The sequence below is a fragment of the Numida meleagris genome, chromosome 2, assembly GCF_002078875.1.
Source record: "Numida meleagris isolate 19003 breed g44 Domestic line chromosome 2, NumMel1.0, whole genome shotgun sequence".
In the NCBI taxonomy this organism is placed as follows: domain Eukaryota; kingdom Metazoa; phylum Chordata; class Aves; order Galliformes; family Numididae; genus Numida; species Numida meleagris.
The window spans coordinates 24757018-24784179 of NC_034410.1; the positions used below are offsets into that span (position 1 = coordinate 24757018).

The 27162-nt window shown below is 38.6% G+C and overlaps 1 protein-coding gene across 6 annotated transcripts in view; it reads right to left on the reverse strand.

Moving 5' to 3' along the window:
• The window catches only part of ICA1 (islet cell autoantigen 1), a 72341-nt gene extending 58393 nt beyond the window's left edge, over positions 1–13948 (reverse strand). For 4 of the 6 annotated variants that reach the window (XM_021385957.1, XM_021385960.1, XM_021385958.1 and 1 more), the window contains exons 1-2: positions 3762–3825; positions 2737–2774 (exon numbers count right to left, since the gene is read on the reverse strand). In XM_021385957.1, the coding sequence (XP_021241632.1) occupies positions 2737–2774; positions 3762–3821 (98 nt within the window). In that variant the 5' untranslated portion in view covers positions 3822–3825. Of the gene's footprint in view, positions 1–2736; positions 2775–3761; positions 3826–4301; positions 4348–13795 lie in introns of those variants that run through there. The other 2 variants (XM_021385961.1, XM_021385962.1) reach the window with 2 other exon arrangements.

Below are 27162 nucleotides of genomic sequence, written 5' to 3' on the forward strand. Positions count from 1 at the left end.
AAGAATAAAATTACACTCTTTATTGTCATTCTTTTTAATTGAATAAATAAAAAGAATATTTGTCTCTTTTGAGTAGGCTATGTGCAAAATAGATAGCTGACTTCTTTCATTGTTTAAAGAATAAGTAACAAACGTAGGTGCGTAACTGGTAATTTTTTTTCTCCCAAGGATTAATTTTTACTGGCAGATGATTCCACATTACATTTATCTAGCAAACCCAATAAAAAGTATAATATAAACACAAACTGCATATTCCACAATATATTTAAACCATATGAAGCATAGAAAATACAATTCTCAATTAAATTTAATTTCTCAATTAAATCTTGATCTCTTTCAGTAACAGTTATTCCACTATTAATTTCTGCAAAACTATGAGCCCTTTCCCTTATCGTATAAATTAAGATCTGCAAAATCACTGCAGCTTATTAGAAATAATTGGTTGCTAAAATGTAATATATTAAACACACTAGGAAAATTTAAGTCTTTGAATTTATTCTTTAAGTAAAGATACTCTTCACCTGCATTACATTACTGAGATACTGCCCACTAGCTCAGTTAACACAAGACTCAACTCACTGATGGGTCATGATGGGTCTTCAGACCCAACACACACATCAAGTCATGTAGTGAGGCACACAGATAGTTATGCTTCTGTGAAATACTGCAGACATTCTGAAACTACAAACCACTGGTACACATATTCCGAAAAAGGGTGGCAGCTCGATCCTACACAGTTACTAATGTCATAGTTTGACCTGAAAAGGAACTTTGTTTGTTGGGGATATGTTATTTGCTTCAATTATTTCTAATCAGTGAGTTAAGAGGCAGTCAATCACCAAATGGATGATAAGAAATTTAACTGGAAATGAGCAAGGACAAAATTCAAAATGCATACATATACTGCACTTCTTGGCTTCTTCCACAAACTTTCACAAAAAAAAGAAAGGTGTTCACTCATTTAATTCTGCCCAAGCACCAGTCCAAAGAGTGTAGTTTATGAATTTCACTAAGCTTGGAATAAAAGACTTTTGGTGCTATCACACAAAATAAAGAATGCACACCAAACATGATGTTTCATATGTAGCACTGCAGAATCAAATCATTACACATACTTTGGCAACTTCAGCCTATCAAATTAGGTCCAGCCTATACTGACCTAACAGATGCAGCACCTCTGAAAAACAAAATTTACAGTATCTGATAAATGACAAGGACGTTTAGATCCTGCAAAATCCCCCTGCATTATGAAAAAGCAGAATATGATAGTTTAACTAGTGAGAACAGCATAATATTACCTTACAGAAGAAAATAAATAAATTAGTAAAATCGAAGCAATTATGTGGCCCTAGCTATGTGCCAGTTGAGTGTTTTAACCTACGCTACAGCTGTGCAAATAACTGGTATCTCAGTTCAGTGGTCAAATGAAGAAAACACCATAATTCATTTGATGTCAACCAGCCTTAATAGCTGCCTTGCTTGAGATCACTGGAAATTCTGACAACATGGTGGGAAGAATAAAAATGAGCTATTAATGCAAGGTCACAAAAAAAAAAAAACTTCTGGGATTAATAGAGATTCCTGAATTAGACAGATAAAGAAATTGGAGGGATATGAAGAATATAATCATTTACCATAGACAAATTCAACTACTAATATCATTTGGAGAAATACCTGGCTCCTGCTTATTCTTAATGTGATTATACAAGGGCTGCTCAGAAATTAATGCCTCCTATTTTATTATGTTGGCCCATGTCTTCAGAGGCAGATGTTGGTGGTATGGCAGTAGAGGTCGAACCTTCCCACCAATATTCCATTACATCTTGTTGCCGCGTGACAGATGGCAACAGATGGGCAGTCTGACAGAATGGCGTCTGACATGGAAGTGTGTATGAAGGAAAGATGCGGAATAGAATTCCTCCATGTGGAAAAAATGGCACCCAATAACTTTCACTGAGCCTTTGCTGAACGCTTATGGAGACCAAACAGTGCCTGTTAGCACAGTGAAAGTTGAACTGCATGAGCAACATTTTCCTATCAGTGACACCATTGTAGTAGCAGTGAAACCTCCACTGGGGCAGATTTTTAAGAGCATGGCATGCAGGTTGTTGTTCATCACTGGTGAAAATGCATAGCTATTGGCGGTGACTATGTTGAAATATAGTGTTTTATAGCTGAGAATTTGCTCTATCAAATAGTGTTATTGTGCTCTTTGTATCTGTTATTTCCATGGAAATAAACAGGAGGCGTTACTTCCAGAGTGAGCTACATAAAGCTTTCATTATTTAATATACTATTTGGTGGATAATTTTTACTAGTAGGCTTTTGTCAATACCTTTTAAAGCAGATTTTGTGTCAAACAATCACAGATATATTTAGGTTTCGCTAAATCAAAAATATAAATAAAAGAATGATCTAGTTTTATTCTGTTGTTGATGATAATAATAGACATATCTCTTGAAATAAGATGGCTTATATACTTCCTACCATTAGGTAGGAAATTTCTAACACATGCAATTTTTAGCCATGTAGTAAATTCACTTGGTTTTCCATTCTTTGGTTAGTTGGCAGTTTTTCATTTTTTATTTTTATTCTTTTTAAATAAAATATCTACTAGTGACTTCATATAAGTACTAGATGCCAGAACATAATGCACAATAGACCCAGGCAGTGACAAATCGACATGCCAAACACCATTAGCTCTTTATAATAATAAAAAATGATCAAGGCACTTACTACTTATGACCATCCATGTTTCCTACTTTCTTCAGACACTAAACAAAATAAGAAATTATCAGTTAATACAGATGTCTTTAAAATATAATTCTCATGTTAAACAATAGGAACATTGCTTTTTCACATACAAAAATTACCATGTTGTAGCATCCTGTATATCACGTTATGACAGAAAATTTTTCCATTTGCAGACCAAACGCTTTCCTTGTGTAACACACAATTCTCACCTATAGCTATGGCACACACACTTAAGTAGCGTTGCTAATTTTTATATTTCATCAACTCTTCCAGATAAACAAGTTTACCGGGCATAAATTCAGCTATTTTTGACTCAGCAAGCCCAACGTTTACATGTTAGGCATAATCCCCAGTAAAGCATTTTTCCCCCAGAATTTTAATCACAGTACAGTTCAGCTACTTGTTTCACCAGTGCCCCACGATCTACATTTGAGAAACACTAGCTTCACTGTGTCTTGAGCCATAGACGTGAAATTTAACCACCACACGGTTTTTCTCAAGAGGGGCGTCACAATTCCTGTGGATGGAATATGATTTGCATGTGTTTGGATTTAAAATTTTAAAAGTTAGTATCTCCAGTTTGGACACTCAGTGAGCTGTCCAGATGGCACGCACATCATCACTAATTGAGCACACTCCTTCCAGGCCAAATTTACAAATCAAGCCAAACACTTCTTATTAAAAAAAAAAAAAAAAAACCACAACAGAAAACAGGACCTGGCTTCTCCTCTGTTGCTTTCAGAAAGGACTCTGGCACTAATCTGGGAGAGAGAGAGAACAGGGACTACAATGGGGAGTTGTGACTGGCAATATGGCTAACAAGGTGCTGCCTGAAGACAGTATGGCAAGCACTGATGTGGAAATGGGACTGGAGCAGATTGCAGGGATTCGGACATGGCTATGCAAACCTGAGCACTTCCTGCAACTGTGAAGCACATGTACTCCCATTTGCAGCCAAACAGAGCCAAACCTCAGATTTTGGATTTCAGCCTCTCTGCTCTCTGTACCTGTGAAACTTCCTGGCAAAGTTCCATGAGATGCTGGAAGACTGCATCAGAGCGGGACATTTTCCTGAAATTGAATTTTTGCAAAGTGTTCATAAGCACTGCAGGAGAGATGGTGAGAAAATTCATAACCATGTCTTCCAAGCAGAGTTAAATGGTAAGGCCAAATAACAGAGAGGAAGAAATAATTGTTTTGGATTGCTGTTTGCTTTACAGCACTGTCATGTCAGACAACGTGCAGAATGGACAGCAACAGGCATGGCTTTGCTTTAGTTTTTAGAGTCACAAAGCACAGGCAATGTTAATTCCAGTTTTTTAATACCTGTCTTGACTTTATTGTTTAAATACAGGTCCTCCTTAAGTCAACATGTGCAAGAGATAGGAACACAGGATTTGGCCTGATTACACATCCATGACTCAGTTACTGAGCAGCACGCTTGGTTTAACAGGAAGCAAAGAACAGCCTATCTAGGTAAAATGATATGCACATGATGTGGAACAAAGTGTAGCTACCAACAAGGGGAACAGGTCTAAGGCACTGACCTTAAATACTGTACATGTTCACCTTACTCTCCTAGAAACCAGTAACCTTAAAAAAAAGAAGAGATAAGATGACATTGAATTCTCGTTTTGCAAGTACAGCTCACATTCTTTTTTCCTAAATATCTGACCTTATATTTGACTCTGAGGTCTTCCCAGCTGCACTCCAAGTACTATATAGCACTCCTATGCTCTTTGTGCAGTATTTTTGTAGTTTCGAGTGCCTGAGGACTGTGTCAATTGTATGAAAATGAAGGCATGTGCTCCTGGCCCTGCTGTATGACATAAAGGCACGTGTGAAGTCTGAAGCTACAAGGCCTGCTGAGACAGCTCCGTATGGCCATGCAGGATGAAGTGGGGTCTTACCTACACTGCCTGCTAGAAATGGCTCCTGGCATGCAGTACCACTCAAAACAGAGAAAAAGGTCCCAGGGAGTCCTAGGTGATATAGACAAAAAGCCTGCCATGGAGGTTGCAGCATTTGAACAGTGGGAACCAAAACCAGCTCAGTGCTCAAGCTTAGTCCCAAGGTACCTTTTATTTCCAATGCAGAATCAGCTTTTGGTATGAATGAGAATTCAGGTTGTACAGACAGCTCAGTGAGCACTGGCACTGAGCGAAGAGAACTGTGGTTGCTCAGACAGAATCACGTGACTTTTGACCAAGCTTGTGGTTTATCACTTATAATTTCCATCACAAAGAGTTTCTTGATGCCATTCATTCCAGATGCTGTTCAAGGAACTTTCATAAAGAAATCAGTTATGTCTCAGCTGAGTGTCACTTCTCTCACCGGCTGGAAAACCAAAATGTCCGCTATGATTCCGCCATTCTTTTAGCTGTTAATTTAGACCACAAAACTGCACTCAGATTGGGTCCCATGATCTCCACTCTCCACTTACACAGAACTTGCTACAAGTTAGATACACTTGTGAGATATTTGTAGTACTGTACACTAATTTCCACTTCATGTTTCAGTATCACAGTTCAGCTTTACTGAAATGGGAACAGTATTTATTAACACAGACATTAAAACCAAAAACAAAGTTAGAGGAAAACATAATATAGGAATATTTACTTGTGCTGGATGTAGCTGGATGTAGTACTACAAGAATTCTTGTGTTTGTATCTGAATGCAGCAGTAAATGTACCTTCTCTGAAAACTGCAGTCAAAATTAACTGATGCTTTCATGTACTTTCATACATAAAACTGAACTTAATTTGCCACAGGGAAGTTAATGTGAGAGACTCTAAGACTAAAAAGTGCTTCAATAAATAATATTATACTGACACTGAAAAAAAGTAACATCCATCACCTCATTGGAAAACATTTCTATCAGAAAGTTTCCATTACCTTTAATGATAAAGAGCGATGCAACGTTCATCATCTCTGCGAAAGACATCTAACAAAAGACAGGGATACTCTGAATAATACAGAAAAATAACGGCAGCAAGCATGGGTGCTATGGATCTGAGGTCTTCTGAGTACGCCCACACGCTGCTCATTCTAGAAGTGCTTCCTAGTGTTTTGATACAGACAGTTGCTACTTCAGCTTCAGCTTTAAACCGAAGCTGGCCCTATCCACAAGGAGTCTACCTGGAAGACAAGGGATCACAGTGCTAGAACACCCACTGCTGTATGGAACCAGGGCCCTATCAGCCCTGCTGACCCCCTGAAATTCCTTGCTGGCCCTGAAAAGCCCCAAGAAGCCTCAACACTGTTCTGCAAACCCCTGGGTGTAGACTGGCACCAGAGAGGCCTGCATCCTGGCAGCTTGGGCCTGGCACAATCACTGGCCTGGATGCTGAAATAGCACTGAGCTGTGTGTAGGCTCAGCCTGGCTTCAGAAGCAGCACAGCCATGTTCACACCAGACGCTGCCAGAGCTAACAAGGTGTGCAGGAACCAAGGTGGCCATGCACGCAGCCAGCCACGGCACCTCTGCATCTGTGGTGGTTTGTCTGGGTTGTAGGCTATTTACCTACAAAGTATTTCCACAGGCAGCCAAAATGGCTGGAATGCACAAAGAACTTCATAATATTCCTGGCATACTGCATCACACTACTTTCCTACCACAATATTTTAGTAGCCATGATGCTGGAAGGAAGTATCTTCATTAGCAAATGGTATTTCTGTTCCACATGACTACGGAAAATCCTCTGTTTCTCTGCACCCTCCCAAACCATTTCAATAAATCACCAACATTCTTCCCTGCAAACAGGAAAATGCTAGCTTGGTGTTTTGAATGATTAAGTCTTCAGCATTCCCTAAGCTTCCCTTCCAGCTCTTTCTCTGTATGACTGCCTTGCTTCTGTTTTTCAGCTTTATTGTATTACAGTTTGCTGCAGCATGGGTTGTCTGGTTTCCCAAGAGCTGAACAATATTATCTGTTATATTAACATCACTCAGAAACATTTAACGTTCATTGGAAAAGAAAAATTAAGAAGTGTCATGTGGCAAGGTGAAATTCAGATCTTAATGCTCTCTCAGTTACATGGAACTTTAAGAATAAATAAATCTTTTTCCCTCATTCAAACATCTGTTCTTGGCTGAGTATTGCTTACGTAGCTCTTACACTAATCCTCAGTCAACAGATCCCATAGAAGAAAGCAGGAAGCAACACGAGATTGCAAACACGAATCTTTCAACCATGAAGACTGAATCGAAAACAGTGGGGATTCAATCACAACTTCTTAGAACTAAGAGATGAGCTCAAATCCTTCCACAGCTGTTACAACTGCTGATCTAAAGATGAAATTTAGCATCCAAAAATGACCTAACATAGTCACACAGGATGGAAGGTAATTGAACAGTGTATTCTTAGATGCATCTAGAAGCAAAAGAATGAAACAACAGAATGAGAGGAAGAACAGAATTCAGCAAGCCTGACGTGAAGTAATGTGTCCATGAGAAAGGACAGATGGGTTTGCACTTTTACTGATAGTCAGCACTATGCTCTCAGTTTACTGTCCTCTCAATGCAGCTAAAATGTTCTGAAGGTTTTCTAGTTCCATCAAACTCCCTGCACTTTAAAGTCTGCACCATATAATTACAAACATGGAAGAAACATGCATTCTAGTTGATTCACTTAAACATTTTCATTACAACAGTATTTTCCAATAAACTTTTAATTCTGTAATTAGTGCAGTGGAACTAGATAACAACAAAAAAAGATTTTTTAAGAGTTCTATATGCAAAAGAGTGATTGTTTCATTTACGTAAAATAACTTGATGGGAAGAAAATCTGTGATCTGCCTAGGTGAGGAAAGGAATACCATCTTTGACTCTTCAACAGCTATTGGCTGACAACCTCTCTCCTCTCCTCTATTCCCTGAGAGCTGTGATCAAACCAAAGGAAATGGGTCTCCAAAGTAAGAAATAGCCTCACTGCAAGAAGAAGGTTAGGCAGAGTTCTATCTCCTATGGTCTGTCTACAAACACACAGACCCCAAGGAGTCAGAAACTTCAAACCATGCATTACTTCACCTTTTGCAAGCAAAATCAAACAGAGCAGCCTATGGCTCTCAATTATCCACAGTGTCAATGCAAGAAAACAGCAAAAACTGGGGTCAGGGTCCATACAGGCATTCAGCAGCAAGATTATACACAGACAGACTTACAAGTATAATGCTTAGTCTGACTACATGAGTAGCTGCCACTGTAACTCAGCTAAAATGAGTTAATGTTGATATGACAAATGACAAGATTTAATTTTTCCTCTAAAGCTCTTAACACTCACCACTGATGTTCTAATCCTGCTGAATCATCCATGCTTAGCTTTAAATCCGTATTTTCATTCCGTTAGTCTACTCACTGATGCATTTATTTATTACTTCAAAAAGTTTGCAGAACTGTTGTGCAAGTGTGGCATCAGAGTTCCTTCCATCCACTACAACTTTTTGTCTATTCCTTTGCCCTCAGACACATCTCACATATTACCCCAACTCCTCAGAAGAAACTGCGGTCTTACCAGGGAGAAGATGTATAAACTAAATTACTCTTTCAACCCACTTCAGGAGCTGACATCTAAAAAGATGTTTAATGCATTTGTAACAGAAGCACCAGGAAAGCAGCATACATTACACAGAGAGGGACTGCTGCTGCTTTCCAACACCTGGGTGGGTACCAAGAGTGAAAGAAATTTGTGCTGTTTAACCCCCTACATGTAACTGGAGCACAATACAAGCCTCTCAGCTCTATGCCTCTTTACAGGTCACTACCAGAATCTCCAAGGAGTGACTGGAAGCACCTAAACCAGAACCCTACCGCTCCTTGAGCAAACAGAAATGGCAGTTTCTGCATCTGGCACACAAAGTACATGGCTAAATCATACAGAAAGAGCACTCCTCTACTTTGCTTCTCTTAGAACTGGGATTTCATGGTCGTCAGTCAAACTACCAGAGAAACAGATTCACCGGCATATCCATTAACATTGGGCGTGGGACATGGCATGTGGCATAAGTGCACTGGAAAATTCTGTTTCACCGCAAACACTTCTGAAACAAACTCTTATGGATATCATTTACTCCATTTCTCTTCCTCTCTACTGAAGCTTTTGAAAGACTCCAGCCAAAACATTATTTCCTTTATGTGTTCATCTTGATCCTTTAAGGTCTCAAGAAAGACTACCGACACAACTAGATATGCAAAGCAAACCAACCAGCCAACAACAATGAACTCAAAACAGAAATTGGAGCCTGTTTTACAGAGTTAGTTTGAGCCTATATAGCACTTCTTGCTGCCTTTTTCAGGCTGATCGATTGCAGGGAGAACAAAGCACAGTAATAAAAGTAGGTAACTTAAATGACCACGACTCTGTGATTAAGGACTTGCATCATTAGAAATCACGTACAAGGTATGAAGAAATATAGGAGTTTAGGTCTTCTTTTTTTGTAGCATTACCTAGGGACCCATCTGCAAACAAAAGACCCAACAAAATTAGCAGAACTACTGACACTAATTGTATTATGACCCACCTTTCACTATGTTTTAAGCTGACTGTTAATACTTTCTACACAAGGCAGATGACCTATAGGTACTCAGTAGTGACCTATATGACCTATAGAGTACTCTAAGAGTTACTTTATTCTAAAAACAATTATTATGCTTCTAATGTGGAATAATTATAGTGGAATGCACAATTAAAATAGGAAATTACTCTGCTTAGTCTCCTGATGCAGTCAAAATTGAGGATGATAGCCAGTGCCTCATTTCTTTTATAATCACTTAAAGTTTTTTACTTTTCTATGCCCAATACGTACAATTTAACAGAGGACAGTTGTGGATAAATACATTAAATTTGCACATACAGTAAAATTGCACATTATAAGTGCATTTACTATGCACTTATACACAGATCTTTAATATAAATATATCTGAGCTTCACTGCTTTTCAGTATTAGAGTTGCTAGAGATAAGTTTCAGCTGACATGAAGATGTGAAAATTTGGCAATGTCGCTGAGTTTTTTAAAAACTATTCTTGCTCTCATGCAAGTGCAAGGACCAAATTAATTGCTAGTATTCCCCCTAATTATTATTTTTTATATATTGGTACTACGTGCCTGACAAATTATGCCGAAGAGTACTAAGTCATAAATTTACAGGCATAGGTAATCTCCTTCTTTTCAGAGCACAACATATAATGAAATGAAACACAGAGCTGCCTTTTTGTTTTTTAACAGCTGAATGAGAAATTCTTAAAAATAGTGTCTTATCTCAAGAACACTGGTAAGAATGGTAACATAGTCACAACATGGTACATGTAGTCACAGTGCAAAATATTTCAAATAAGTGCTCGTAGACTCAGTTGGCAGATCAGCAAGTAAATGACAGTCCTTTCTAGATAAACTCCACACACAACTTTCACTATCTACAGACAGAAAGACATGGATATTTAGACACATGCAAAACTCATTTTAAACCGTTTCTTATTACACTGAGTTTTCAGAAGCTGCTTGTGAAATAATACAAGAACAGCACATAGTATCGGCTTGTCCTCAGGCAACAGCTTTCACTTGACTACTAGTTTTCCATTTATATTTGTGAGAACACCGAGCAAAGAATGTCCTTAGGAAAGAACCGGGTCAGTACTGTAAATAAGTACTGTATGTGTCTCTAGGAAGAAGCTGAGTGGTAGGTCTAACATCACTCTGCAAATGAGCAACACTGGGGATATACGCAATCCAGTATTAAATCTCACTCTAAATGCAGATTCACTTCACTTCTCTGAAATTATTATCAAATTGTTTTGTAATACGCATTTGTTCTTCCAGCTTTAAAATGGTACTTGTAAATTTAGCAGCCAAATACTATTAAAGAAAGCGCCATATGGAACACCTGCTGTGCACAGTTTATAAAAGACGATATGAAGACGGTTTCTCTGACAAGTCCTACCCGTAACCAGTCTAGAGTGTTACTGTTAGGAACCCTTCCCTTTGTAGAACAGATGGAAAAAGCAGTGGATGTACAAAAACTCACGAAACCTTTTCCACACCTATGCTGTCATAAATATGGTTCTAAAGTTCAAACCAACACTTCTCTCATTTAGGTGCCCGATTTGCTGACACCGTCAACACTCCAGAGTCTGCCTCTTTCCTTCCTTCTCATTAGTGCAGATGCCAGGAAGCAATGCTATTATATCCGAGCAGGAACAATGTAAGGGTAGGGAACAGGGAAAATAATTTTCTCTAGAATTCCTCAGGAGATCATTTCTCATCAGAGGGTAAGAAAATTGATTAATAAAACAGGTATAGCATGCACAGCAAAACAACATGAAGAGAGGGATCTTCTTTCACTACACTTTGAGTCAGGATCACAATCAATACAGTCTGCATACCCCTGACAGATGCACAGCCCTCTCAACCTCCGTGTTATTGCTCTCAGAGCCTGGCACACTTGCTGACTGTTTCCCGAGCAGTGGTGATCCCTACGAAGCTACTCGCAGGATGGACCTGGGCACTGTTTCAGTGACTGAGAACAGACAGTTCCCAAGTTGACGTAAGTGCTTGCATAACCGGTCAAAATGCCCCTCATTTTGCCATGGCTTACAATAGCTGCAGGAAAAGCTACTGTGAGACTATTGCTAGAAAAATGCAAAAGGTCAAATGTCTCCACTGTTCTTGACTACATGGTTCTTTGTTTAACATTCTGCACTCTCCAGGTTTTTGTATTTTAATGCTTCTGCATCATGTGGCATAATTGTGTCTTTAGAGTGATTTTACAGTCAAGCAGTGGCAAAACATCCTGAAGAACCAAATTCAGAGCAATGCTGCCGGCGAGGACTTTGCAAAAGTATTAAAAAAGAGTCTTTGAGGATATTTCTTGATGTTTAGCATTAGCTGAGATATTAGCACATCCTTCTGCCAACTCAACAGCTTTCAACACCAGTTTAAGAGTGACATGAGTCGTTATTATTCTGCTCTTCCAGAAAATGTTACTTGGGAAATCATTAGAACAATTTAGCAGCCTTATAAATGGTGCAGAACAGAAGAATGGGTAAGATAGGTGTGCTGGAAACTACTAAAGGGAAAAAAAAAACAGCCCTGCAATAGGGTTCAATAGGAATTTTACTTTGCAGTACGTGACTCCCAGCCTCCACTTCCCACAATGATATAATCTTGTGCAAAAAAAAAAGTGTAAAGAACCGATTTTCCATATAGATGACTGATTGTCTTGAATGTGCAAACCTGTGGCAGAGGGTATATTTGAATCTCAGTTCTCATGAAGACAGTGGAGGAAATCACATTCATCTAAAGCCACTTCTTACTCAGTTAAGAAGTAGGCAAATTCCAATTGCAAGCATCTAGCTTTTCATCAAGCTGTCTTTTGAACCTTTCTGGAAATAACAGTGAACAGATCAAGTGTAAACAGTAAGGCAGCTTTTAACCAAGGTTTGACAGCATTTAACTGCCACATCACCTTCAGATAGAACTTGCCATGGGAAAAATGCAACTGGTTTTACCAGTTATGGCAGTTCACTACACAAGAGTGGCTTGCCGTGGCTTTATGCTGAATTCCTTTTCCATCAGTATTAGTATAAATCTTAAATCATAAAGTCACTTAGGTTAAACCAGTATGCTAATAGGGTATTCAAAATGCTAATGTCTACATGAGATGTTCCTAGACTTCATACTAAATACTAGAATCAAAACTGTAGCTCCTCAGTCAGTGCCAGGAAGAAAGCACTATCAGGAGGTACTTCCACTCCCTGGAACTCTGAGCGGTTTTGAAAAAGAGTAGATTACCAGTGAAATCAGGTGAAAGACCATAACCAAATCCAGCCTACTATTTTCTCTGCTCAACACTCTGGAAAAGTGATCAAACACAGCTTTCTCCATTCAGCAACAGCTTTGCTGGACCAGAACAGCTTACTTCCAAGAAATTTGCTCTGGAACAAGGGCAAGCACAAATTTAACTAGATCCTCTTCTCAACCCAAAACTGAAAGGAGGAAGATAACAGAATAAAACACAGGCAAAACGAGCAAACAAAAAACCTGAACAGGCACTTCCCAGAAATAAATTATTTCCTTGGTCTACAGCAAGGCTTGTGGGTAAAGGAAAATGGCAGGTAACCAAATAGAAGAACAACACTCACGCCAAACTCCAGAACATCCACATGGTGTCACCTGGGGTAGGGAACCCCATGGTGCACCTCTGAGATTATCTGTGTCAGTTATAAATTAAAACTGGATGCAGTGAGGCAAAACTTAATGATCGAGGAGGACCTGTACAGGCCCTGAGCCTACAGCACCAGGTGACAGGAGACTTATTTACACTTGGTGCTGAACATGTACACCTCGCTATCAGTTAAGAAAAGAGCACAGTGCCCTTCATCCTCTCCTATCATTAAAAACTGATGAACTAATTTTTTTTTTCTTCTTTTTATTCCAAACCGATGCATGAGATTGACAACACTCACATACCAGGTAGATGGATGCAGGTCAAATCTGGTTACTGAGATCAAACAAAATACAAGCTCTGCATGAGAAGTATTTTATTACTATTATTCCGATGTCATCAGCTGTAGATGCCTGGTGTGCACTTGACCCTGGGCAGGCACCAGAGGCACGGCCCTGGGGTCACGGCGGCGGGCAGCCCGAATTCTAACCTGGCAACCCGGCAGCGAAGCCGGAAACCACGGAGGAGAAACGGCCGTTTTCCTCCCCATCCTCCCCGCTTCCAGTGGGCACCGAGCCAGAGAGGATGTACGGGAGGAAGGGAGGCAGAAACGGATAAATGCAATAATCATGGCGAAATAGCCGCGCGGCAGGAGGGAGAGGGAAGATGCCATTTTGCGCCTCGCCGATTTTAAACCCGGAGGGCACCAGCGCCTCAGGCCCGTCCGCCTCGCCGCCTCCTTCCCCCGGGGCGGGCGGGCAGCGGGCGGAGGCGGCGCCCACCCGCGGCCCCGAGACTGCTTGCCACCGGCAGCAGCCGACGGAACCCGTTTCCCCAGCAGGTCCCAGCGCTGAGCCCGGCGAGGCCCCCTTCTCCGCACTCACCTTGCCCGCGGCCGAGAAGCGGAGGGCAGGGCCGAGCCGGAGGCGCAGCCGCCACCCCTCCAGGTGTTCCAGCGCCGCCGGCGTCACAGCACCGAACGGAGCCGCCTCTGCCAGCCCCGCAGCGGGGCGGAGCTGCGCCGCCACCCGCCCAGCGGCCGAGGCGGGAGGGCGGTGGCTGCCCGGTGCCGGCGTCTGGGCCGGCCGCTTCCTGGCGCTGGGCTCGGCAGGCTCGCGCTTCCTCTTCCGACCTCAGCGCCCTGCGGGATGCCCGGGGAAAGGCGTCACGGGTTGGGGTCTTTCGGGGACTCTTCGCAGCGCCTCAGCCACCTGCGGCCGAGGGTAACGCGCGAGGCTTGACGAGAAAATACTGAACGGTGGTGACTGTCAAAGCCGGCAGTTGTCATCAAGGGAGTGGAATGGTCCTCTGAAGGAGAGAACAGGTGGCAGCGTTGGGACAGAGAGTGTGGGTTGTGAGGTGGGGTCAGAAATGGATCTGTAGGGATTTTGGAGAGAGCTGCTTCAAGTGAACTGGGTTTAAAGCTGAAATCTGAGCCTGACATGAGGGGAGAAGTTGAGGTGACTCTTGAAAACAGTCTGAATGGTTGGGAGGTGAAAGGAGAAACAAGGGAGCAGCAAGAATGCTGGGGGAGAAATATCCCACTGAAATGGGGCATCTTTGGCTTCCTTGAAGAGATCAGTGAGTTCAGCACTCACCCACAGCAGGGGTGGGAACAGGAGCAAGGAGGCAAGGTGGAGTTGGTAGGGTGTAAGGAAAGGTGTGAGGAGAGGATTAGAGTGTGCTGTAGAAAATGAGAAGGGAAAACAAAAGGAGTGGAAATAAGGATGCTGCTGGGGGGAATACCTGTTAAACCTTACAGTGACCTGAAGCCTTCATGTCAGTGCCTTGGTGTTTCTTTGAGGTGTAGATGAACCACTACTGGAAGTCTTATTTGTAGGTGTAGAAATGCAAAACCTACAGCAACAGAGACTTACTGTCAGATAGTGATGGCTGTATAACCTGAGGAGCTCCAGGCAAGGCGTGGGAGATTGCAGGGTTCCCTCCCTTACTCTGGTCAGAGCATGGACGGCAGATTATACCCAAGTGAAGCATACATAACACAGTGTGCTGGCAAACTGGATTGAGTTTCCAGCAGGAAATAATGGGGTTATTTTCCAGATCTGCAGAAACCTCAATAGGATAGCCTTTGTGTTTGTCTCAGTAATACTGAGCAAATATTTTCATAGGAAGTGTGTTTCTTCATGCCATTCTCAATCTTGCAGAAGAAGGTATATTTTTGGCATACTGACTAGGAGACCTGACTTCAGACATCTAACTTACGTTTAGATGTTGTATGGTAGACAGTATTAGCTGTGCTGATCATCCAGAGCTTTTTAGCTCAAATACAGGAAAATAAGGCACTTCTTAGGGTGTAGTTTATCTGTCTTTAGTTAGATGAATTTAATCATTCTCCAGACTGGAGTTCCCATGGAAATGAAAGGGCAACAGGCTAAGGTGTATATACTTCCATTACAGCGTTACCCATTTAGTCATATTAATTCTTGTTATTTCAATTTTGGAGCGTTACTTCTTAGCTCTCTAAAAGGGAAGTGATGCTAATGAGGGATGAAAATTCTCTCTGCCATGGATAGGAATCTGAGATCACTTCAGCAAGATCTGGCATTAGCGGTTTTTGCTCATAAGCAAACACAGAGAACTTTGTCTTTTAATGGAGTTTATGTGTGCAAATCACCCAGATTGTAGAAGGGTGAAAAAAAATCTCACAACATGTGAAGTAAGTAACTGTTGCCGGAGCAGAACCAAGATTCAAAAGGAGATTTTATTTGGTAAATTTGAATGTAATGCTTTTCTTAGGTGCACCAGAGTGAGGAAAGAAGGCAAGTGGTCCTGGGTAATCCTTGATTCTGAAAAACATACTTTTATTGGGAACTATTTTATGTCAGCAGTTGTGTTTGTGTATGAATATCTAGAATGAGGGTCTTAGATTGGCTCATTTCTGTTTACATGAGGCTAGCATTCTGCAAGCTACAGATAACTTCTGGGATTATCCATCTTAATCTTTTAAATAATCAGCTGAGATTACTTTATAAATTTAAACAATTAATTTTAAATCTGCGTTCCTTATGATGCGAGCATTTCATAGTCTTTTAGTGTGTTTCACATGGCTTATCCCTAGACATGAATGTTATAAATACAAGCAAGTGCCATCTGGTTGTTCTAGCACCTTTCTTATCTCCCATGGAGATATTTTTAGTGCAGCAGAAATACAGAAAAGAGTTATTGCAAATGATGCATGAAATAAGGTTTACCCACTAATTTTCACAAACTTCTTTCTTTAGCAAAACTGAATGAATGCATAAAACACTGAAGCATGGTGCTATATTCATTCTGTTACTAACATTTTTCCCCATTAGGGCATCAAAGTGCTCTTGTTGCTCACATCAGCTAAACAATAAATCCACTGACCTTAAAATAAACAAAATCTGGACTCACCATTTTTGCTGTTTTATAGAACACCATATTCACTTGCAAACTGATTCCCTGAGCAATATCATGAAAATTACTGTAAGATTCGAGTAAAGTACAGCCCTCTGAGATATAGCTATTGGCCAGACCAATGCTGGAAAGGTCATGATTTATTGGGAGAGAGCCACACCTTCCATCATGCAAAGCTAGAGCTCTAGTAAGGGTGAACTGGCAATAAATACTAGCCCACTTCTTGTAAGATCTTTACTATATCTGAGCCTTAAGTTACGCTGTGTCCCAGATCCATTTAATTTGTAAAAGGATAAATAAAGATTGGAATCGTGTTGAGTCAGTGACACTCACCTTCCTGTCCTGTTTACTGTATTTCATTGCTACTAAAGCATACAACAAGGTAATGCTCATCTCTTAATTTGTTATATTCTACTGTATCTGCATTCTGTGCTATCTATATAGTGTAATCTCACAAACACTTGCAGTTTTTTTTTCTACAGATGATGACCTGAAAGATCCCTTCCAAGTCAAAATAATTATATGATTCTATGAATTAGTTACTTATGAAATGTATATAGAATCAGATATCTAAGAAATGACATTGAAGGTTCCTCATCTTTCCTGGACTAACATTATTAATTGGTGGTTGAACTTTCACACTTGGTATCTTTTAAAATCTTCCTGTAACTCTTTACTTGCCTTCCATTTCTCATCCACAAAAGGAAGCATAAACATTTCATGCTGTATTCTGTGAAATGATGCTTCCCTTAAATTCCCTCTCATCCTTTATATGAATGTTTTTACTCTTTTCTTTGATCTCTGATCTGTTTAATGGTCTTTTGTCTTGCCTCACTGCTTCCAATGTCCGGAACATCATTGCTGTTTATAAATGGCATTTCAGTCTGTAATCTGTTTTCAAATTTCTTAGTAAAATGCATCTATTCAGCTTAATCATGTTTAATTTTTCGGTTAGCCTTCTGCTTTTCTGTATTAATTTGTATAGTTAGGTAATTTAGCTTTGTAGGGCATGTAATGTGTATTGTTTGTGTGCCAGCCCTGTAGATGAAAGGCCAGAAAAAAGTAAAGCATATTCATTTGAGCAGAAGTATCATGAATGGTAGAAGCCAACATGTACAGGAAGAGCCTCTGGAGAGTACTACATTCCTACTTAGAAACAGAGGGAAATGTAGACCAATTCTAGTCATCTGTTCAGGAAATTATGGTAATGTAAGGACTACTTGACCACTTCTGTCTGTGGCAAACAGGATTACAGCTTAGCTATCTGCTGAAAACCTTTATCCTATTGGCAGCTTCAGAGATCACATAATTATTTGTTTCCATTTCATAAACTGGAAAATACATACTAGGATCCTGAAGCCCCAGAAATGATTTGTAATTAAAGGACTCTAGGCTGGAATTATGTCAGCTTCTCTGAAATTCAGGGTTGGACCAAAACTCTGACAAATAGCAGAGAGTCAGCCTGAAGTAGTACTTTTCACGATGTTTAATCTGCATTACTTTCCTCTACTTCTGCAGACTTAAAATGAATCAGGTGTGAGCACAGGGACTTGTCTGGATTTTTCTGCATGCAGGATTGGTTTCACGCTAGATACTGTCCAAAGTCCTAACTTTTAATGTTGCTGTCCAAATGGAGATTAATGTATTCTTTCACACAATTCATGATCCCTGAGGTCTACAATAACTCTATTTCCTCTTGTCTGTTTGACAATGAACGTTGTTGTTATTGTACTTTATTCCACTATCCTACACTGATACTTATCTATTTGTCATTATCAGACTCCTTGGATACTTTTGCAAAAAGCATATGATTATTTTCTTTCAAATATTTTACATTTGAATAACAGAAATTGAGCACACACAGTGACCATCTATTTCTCAGATGTGACATTTTGAATCAAAGAACTATGTTAATTAATCCATTGTTTAGATGTAGTTGGTATTTCTGGAAACCCACTAGAGAATTAGTGAGGCATTCAAGTGCCAGGTTTATCCTTAATAAAGGCACATACACAGAAGGAAGATGAGTACTGGCATGGTGGTAATTTGCACTGATTTCCATCCAAGAACAACAAAAAGTCTTTCTAAGCATCTATTTGAAAATGTTATTTTAAACATGCAAATGATCCATAGTCATCAGTTGTATTCTGAATTGGCAATATTCTTGAAATGTGTTGTCTTCATCTACTATGGAGTTGAGTAAGCAATCCAGCTCCTGCAGTAAGCAATGAATATACTTTATTATAGTCATCAATATTGAATAATCCCAGCACAGACCCAACCTCTGTATTTTCAGCCATCATACACACACATTGCAAACAGTAACTTCTTTTCTGGAGGGGCTTACAGTCTGAAAGAAAAAGAAAAAGTGAAAGTGAAACAATGATCATTGTTTCTACTTTGCAACTGAGAAACTGAGGCACAAACGAATACAATGATTTGTCCAAAAAGTGCATGTCAAAGCTGGCCAAGGGCTGTTACAGGCATTTACTATTGCTTTTAACTATCCCATGTTCCTTCCAATGTTTTCAGAGGCTAGAAATGCGTGAAAGCTGTTTGCTTTTTCCACAAAGTTGGGAATGAGAAAGAAGTGGGGTATTTAAAAAAAACAAAACCAACATGTTCTTGGGAGGAGGTTCTATCAACAAAATAGTTGTTCATGGAATAGATTTATATGGTGGCAATAGGAACTAGGTAACACATTTTCTACTAAACACTATTCTTGAGACGGCAAAAAATATAGTGGAGAACAGAAATACAGGCTAAAGCTCCTGAATGTTACCATGGTCGATGCATTCATGAGAATTTTTCCATTTAAAAAAATGGAAAACAATGAAATTATTGAAATATTTCTGTCCATGAAGAATATAAGTCACATCATTTTTAAAGATCTTCTGGAGACATTTCATATGTTAGGAGGATAAAAGTCTATTAAAAAAAATCTAACAGCTGTTGTGCTAGGAGTTGTAGACACTGCATGCTCTAACAAGTGTGAGACTAATTCTATGTCAAAAAACAAATCTTGTAACATTAACTATTGCATGCAACTACAGAGTCTGATGTACTTTCAACTATTGATCTATCATACAAATTCTTCTATTATAAAATGTATACCTATTTAATTTTCTGAAGGTACTATCTTTAAGAAATATTTGTTACCATGTAATGCTATGGCTTGTTAGATGAAATTCCTGCTGAGAGCATCCTCAACAAACCAAACTGCAGTTCCTTTAAAATATTTTATATTTTCTAAAACATGTTAATGTTCATTTAAAATATTTTATATTTTCTAAAACATGCTAATGTTCAATTTAGTAAAGTATTCTGATATCTGCTCAAAAATAAATTAAAATGAAATCATTGTGCTTGATAAAGCTTTGCCATGCATGACAAAGAATTCTTAGTGCTAAAACTGAAGTAAAACCAGACATCGTGTAATCGTGTAATTTCAACAGGTTGAATCATATTCTCCTGTGCTATATAATCTCTTTGCCCTCCAAGGCAATCTGATCTGGCTGTCCAAAGATAACCACATTGAGATAGAAGATATTTTTCAGTTACTACAGGATAGATGACATAAAGACTTTATGTTATTTTTACAATCTAATAGAAAAAAAATCTGTCATTGCTTGAAATTGAAGAACAGAACATTAGTGAAGTTTCATCTCTTAATACCCTGAGATTTTCTATCTGAGGAAAATATCTTTAACAGTCTTTCTTTTTATTATTACTTCCTTATCTGAATAGGACTCCTAGAGGCTGCTATTCTGAAGACACTGCTTAGTGCAGTATTTTTTTTTTTTTTTTTTGTGAAGTGAGAAATATCAATTGGTATTGAAAATTCTATTTTCCAAAATTTTTCATACACTTTTGAAAATCACTTTAGGTTGCCACAGGAATATTACTGAATTATTGAAGACCAAGAAAAAAAAGTTGAAGTGTGCTTTTAAATAGAGAAAGTATTCTTCAAAATACTGCAGCATCTCTTACTAAGCAATGCAATTACTTATATATATATATTTTCTCCTTCTCTTTTGGAAACAACATAGACTGTTTGCCCCAGGAGACAAGCTGTACTCTCACATTGATCCAGTACCTTCTGTTTTGTGCTGCTTCTTTTTTCTATTGCATACATGTACATATATTCCACATAATTAAACTTGAATAGGTTTCTTGCATGTTATTGATGACATTATCTTCAGTTTGATTCTGTGAGAAGTGTTTCAGTATCCTCAGAATGTTTAACAAAGCTGAAAATGTCATAGGTAATTAAACTATTTTAGTCACTGGGTTGATGCATCATAAGTCAACTCATTCTTGCTTAAGAAAATACATTATTTGGCCTGTACCTTAAAAAAAATGGAGATTGAGCTTCTATCTTACTGCAGGATTTCAAAAAGGTTCTTAAACTTCCCAGATATTGTTAGCAAGAAGGTTTAAAATACCCGTACTTTTAGAGAAATTACATTACCAAGTTTATTGTGAAAACACACTAGATTGATTGTCATTTTGAGTTACCAATAATGGGCATCATCTTATGGTTTTAGAGATAAGGACTGCTAAAATTTGCTGTTTTCTCAGCTCAGTGATATGCACTGAAACAGTTTACTGCTGTGGTGAAAGATGTCACCTTTTCCGTTATCATGTCACTTTTGGATAGCATCCCAAGTCATTCATTTCAATTCCCATTAGGATAAAACATAGCTTGTAATATGTATAGTTGGTAGTTAGAAAATCTTTTGCATTTGGAAATGCTAAATATGTCACATTTTCACAGCTATGTTTGTAATCTGTTTTCTCTATAATTAAAGAATTCTTTAGACTGAATTGTGAGAAGTATATTCAGGGCTGAACTGTTCCTTTCATCACATCCTTGATCCATGAATGATGTGTAATCTGCTCAGCTCAGAAATTGGTCAAAAACTTGAGACGGTGTATTACATTTTTGCTTCCATCTGGTCTACACTAACAGCTCATTTTAACTTGTCATTACAGTTGTGCAAAGAAAAGAGAGCTCTATCTATCCTCCTTCCCAATGAATCTGAGTGGTGAAAAATGTAACTGTAGTATTTACTAGATCTATGTGTACAAGACCTAAATAGCCTGCTCACTGATATAAAGGCAAATCTGATAGAGGAACACAACAATTGAAATCACAATTAAGCATTTTTCAGTTAGGGATTTTTTTTTTATTTGACATTGTTTGTTATACAGGTGAACAAGGAATAATGTTCTTTACAGCACAACATTTTAACAAATGGCTTTACTATGGTTAAGCAGCAGTTCAGTGTTTGAGCCATTTAAACATTACTTTTGGGAGCTACAGGTCCAATGCCAGTTTTTGTTACTTCTATGGCTACTGATTCAAGTTCCAGTAGTCTTTCTGTTTATTTAATCTTAGAATCATGGGCCCAGTGGGCCCACTTCAGTCCATTTGAAATGTGAATATATTTTTTTAATTGATTGTTTTTTCAAGAGTTCCTTAAAACCAAAATGCAATCTAAATGGTCTAAAATAAACATTAGTACTCTAACCCAAACTAAACCAAGATACATTTAGGATATCTATAAGCTCTCCTGTCATGTTAACAAGTCTCTTTTGAACCAGGAAAAATAATGCAGATCCAAATATTTGGGATGAGGAATGCTGAAGACACTGAATTATTCAATATTCTATGCAATAGAGCTAATGTAAAAAATCAGTTAAAATCTCCTCCCTTCCTTCTGCTTTTATATCTCCTGATATGAAGCCTTTCTGAGAGCTACAGATGAATGTGTATAATCATGAATATCTTTACTAGTCATTGTTTGCAGGCCTCGTGGCAGGATTGCAGGGAGAGAGTTATGACCCATGGTAGAGTAAGGTCGAGTGAACATCTTTAGAGAAAAGCTCACTGATCATACAAAAATGCATTAGACTGGAACAGGTGCCTGGAGAAGCTCTGAAATCTCCATCCTTTGAGATATTCAAAATTTGGCTGGACAAAACATATGATTTTTCTTATAAGTCTAATTTGAATTTAAAATTATTTCTAACTATGAATTAGACCCTACTTTGTAATGGTGGGTTGAGCTAGAAGGCCTCCCCAGATGCCTTTCAACCTCTATTTCTTTCTGTGATTCCATGACAATCATAATCCAAAAGTACTTACTACCGGCCATTAAAGATAATTCAGTTACCTGTTGTAACCCATTTAGCTACAAATCCTATCAATATTGGGTGAACATCAGCGTGCACATCCTCCCTTCAAGACTGCAGTTTACATAAGCAAGACACTTAGTTGCATTTTCGTGCTCTGAACCTTTTTTTTTTTTTAAACGATTCTAAGAAAAGAATTGCTCTGTTTTTTCCTTCTTTTTGAAGGAGATGGAAAATAGCAAAATAATCTTCCTTCTACTGAAAAGAAAACAAAATCATTCATGCTCACTGTGGAACCTTGCCGTGGAATTTAGGGTTGGTTTGCTGCTTAACATGCATGTATCTTAACTAGTAGATGTGCACTGACTTAGCTCAAGACAGTCATTATGTAGGAAATGTCTTATCTATTCTGTAATATGATTTAATTATGATAAATTGCTTTAAGTGTGGGATTATTTGCATTTAATAGAACTATTAATCAGTGACATAGTTTAAATCTCAGAGTAACAGTATGCCCTGTCTGAACGAACAAGAGAGGAAGCAAAACATCTAGTACATATTGTGTCCTCAAATGGTTGTGCTGTACCTATATATAAGTCAGATTTCATGGACATGTTTCCAAAGAGCAATAATTGTCTTTGTCCTAACTTCAGTCATTCTAGAATTTTACTTCTAATGATATGTCATGTCAACGGGATACAGCCTTTGGAGAAAATAACACAAATTTACCTTACATCATGTTACTCAAAAGCACAGGTTGGAAACAAACTTTATAATACTAATGCATATATTTCAGTTGTAGATATATATATCTACGTATGTTTAGATAGACGTACTTTCTCCCTGTCATCATATTGGGTCCAAATTCTTCGATTATATTGCTGTAAATGTGAAATGAAAATGAAAAAACGATCAAAAGACGTTCAGTGGTCCTTAATGTACTGAGGAAATCTGCTTGCCATGGAGAATCACAAAGAGGTCAATAGGTCTTGCTTTTGTAGAATTTATACTCAGTGGGAATTGAATGGAAGTCCTGATGTGTGACCTAGATAGGAGAGAGATTAAGTGCTGTATTGTGGCATTCCAACCAGCATGTCCTTATAACATGAATTTTTATTTTCTCAATGTTCATATCTGTGACTAAGGAAGGAGAGTCCATAAGACCCTTGTTGCCAAGAGGAAATACTGCTATGATGTTGCAAGGAAATACTTGCATTGTATGGCTACCTTTCTCCATCCATTCTGAAAAAAATGGCCTCTTCATTTACAACATATAAAAGTCTTCTTTTCTATTTCAACAAACAAGTGTGGACATGCTATTCTGTCCTCTGTCAAACTTATAATCTTTTATACTCTTTCAGGAAGATAAAATTTTCTAACCCTATCACTAGAAAGCAACAGAATTTTAGAATGAAAGAATTATTCAATTTTCTTCATAATGGCTCTTTAAAAAATCGTAGGCTATGACAATTTTGCAATAATACAGACTTAAATGATAGTAAACTTTCATCCATAATGACAAACATCTCATCTTAGGTAGTTTCAGAGATTTAATAAATTTAATAAATTATAGCCATTTTTTCTTGTGGTTGGTATTCATTAGGGGAGCTCATAATTTCTGAACTCCAGTCTGCTGAAAATAATGAAATTAGATCAATAGAGTTATGTTTAATGGCTTGTGTTATGCAGCTCATCTGAAAGAGCTCTAAACGTACGTTTTCATAAGGTCTGCATTACTCAACTCATTGACTATAGTGAGGCGATGAGCTAATGCTGTTATTTTTAGTTCCTGCAGGTTTTATCCAAGGCATGTTGGAGATAAAGAGCTAGAAGGAATGACTGTGCTGAATGTGGAAGCAGAATGCATTATGAATGATTTTAAGTTCTGGTTTTTGGGAATGAGAGTTAGTGAGAGCTGAGTAGTGTTGTAATTGCAACTTCCTTATTTTAAGGTCTCCAGCTAATAGGTTTGGGAATGCTGCCCACGTTCACATTTTCACAGAATATGTCAATTGGCAGAAGGAACAAAGAAATAGCCCTGCTGGACTGGGCCTGTATGCTGTCCTGAATCTAACCACGGCCAGCACTAGGAGAACATGCGAAAAAATGTACAGGAGCTAGTTGGAGGTCACAATGTAGATCTCAACATAATCTCTCAGTTTAAGACTATAACAATGAAGGTTTTTTCCTTCTACCCAACTGCTATTTACATTGACCATTATAACTCTGATAACCCTTAGGATTTCGAGGAGATAGAATGGAAGCTCATGTTACCGTCATATTTTTCTTATTTCCTTTCTAAGAAAATACCAGTATTTTCAGACTCCCTCTGTTTTCTTTTCTCTTTTATTTTCTTTCTCTCTCCTCAGAGCCCCTGTAAATCTGCAGTGTCTTTCTTGATGCAATGTGTGGGATCAGATGCACACTCAGTGCAGGGAGAAGGTCACTTCTGTGGGTCATCTCACAGCCTTCTAATACATGCGGTGGTTTTATCCAGCCTTTTCTTGTGCCAGCTGCCAGTTTATCCATTTTCATGAAAATAGATGTACATTAGACAGAGTCTTACCTTTTTTTCCCCTTACCATAAAGCTCACTTTTGCCATTGCTGACTTTATTAACATGGTACTGCGAGAATATCCAGTCATCCACTTTGATCAATATTCCTTACGCTTCCCCACCTTCTCTGCACTTGATTAATTGTAACTCTGTTTCCAAAATGTAAAACTCTTATAATTTTTAGGTTAATCTCGGAGTCATGGAGGAGTTGTCAGTTTAGTATAGTGCTTTGGATTCCCATATGCAATGTACTGTGAAGAGAAATTGGAAAATGATAGCATTATGAAAATAGTCAGCTGGATTTTTTTTATTCAGAGGAGACTGTGGCTGGCCCAAAGAAAGCCTTTTCACTGATGTTTCTTTACTCTTGCTATCCTTGTGTTTGTAAAGTTGTTTGCAATTTACATGAAGAAACTGGTCGAAAGCTTCTTAAAAGACCCTGTTGGCTCATGTCCAGAGTGTTCTAAATAATTAGAACAGTAAGTATGAGGACCTGCAGGATATCTTCTGAGGCACAAAGGATAGTTAGGTAAGCAACTCCCAGGACAAATCTAAGGCTCGCTGCAATCTGTGCCACTTAAAAATTCCATACCTATGTAACTTCATGCAGTCTGAAAAGTCTGAAAAATAATAATAAAAATGAACAGAGTGCTGGAGATGGAGATTGTGTCAAGACGTAAGACTCGTAATTACAGCACAGGAAATGGCAGCAGATTATGAAAGATCTATGGCCTGAAATGATGTAGCAAAAATCTCTAAGCATCTCGTTAAAGAGGCCTATTAACAAGTGCCTGAATTTCTACAGGCTTGCCATGTTATCTTACATGGAACATTTTCAACTGATGAGAGCAAGCAAATGTAAGGGAACAACTTTGATTTTTCTTTTGATAAGTATTGGTAAATAAATGCCAGTGAAAATTTATTTAGCTGGTGCTCCATAGTAACAGCCCAGTAAAAGCATTTTTTTGGATATGTCTAGACAGGACAGTAGGGCTTACTAGCACTGCCTGATCTTGTGCTGGCCTGTGCCTGTGTGTAAATGCTGTATGGTGCACAAAGGTGAGGGATGTTGGTTGATGTCTGACTGTGCTATATTCAGGTAGGCATGGCCTTGCTTCCAGGTTATTAAAAGAAGAGCAGCTGATGCAGAGACAGAATCCATCTGAGCATTGCTCTGGTTCCAGTGCTACCTAGATCTTCTTGCTGCATCTGTGTTCTCAGCATCCCAGCTTCTTGGTGTAAATGCCTAAAGTGTAGAAGATTTATATGTTTATCCTTTAGTTCATTAGTGTGATTGCCATCATAAATAGATATATATTCACCAGAATCGTCTATTTGATTTGATTCAACCTTATTCTAGTCTGCTGTTATATCATGTACAAATCCATATGAAATTATATACGTTCATATATAATATATGAATGTAATATGTATTATATAATACATATAATATATAATACATGAATAATATATGACTATATAATTCATATACATCTGTATTGCTTGGGCACTCAGACATCCTGGCAATATATGATCCCTTCTGTATAAATGTGATGTAAATAAAATGAAAGGCAATCTCTGTCTCTACATAATCTCAGCAAGCAAGGCAGAAAAGGATAGTAGAAAATGAATATTATTACAGGGAAAGGAAGTGACTTATCAGATGTGAGGAACCTGAAAATAGAAGACAAGTCTCTCGAGCCTCAGCCATCTGAACCTCAGTCTGGTGGTTTGTTTGTTAGTCTAATCTGTCACTCATATACTCCTTGAATCCACCTAACTGCAATCTGCACCAACCAAAATTTAACGGATACATTTTAAAGGCTATTTTTAAGTCCTGGTTGCACAGAAAATCCTCCGTATTCACAGGCCTGTGGTGATAAGGAGACACTAACACAGTCTCACAGGAAAACAAATTTTTCAGAGGTCAAATGGATATATGCTGACACTGATTTACTTGTGACAGGAGCAAGCTTCATGTTAAGTGTGTGCTTACAGTTGATTTACACATCTACTTTGACCGTATCCTGTGGGACAGGGTGCTGCTCGCTTTTTGGTGGTGCTGATCTCAAAAATGTTTATGGGTGTGCATTACTGCAATTATTTCTGCTTTATTTTGAGTGAGGAAGCCATTGAATTTCCCTCTTTCCAGTGTTAG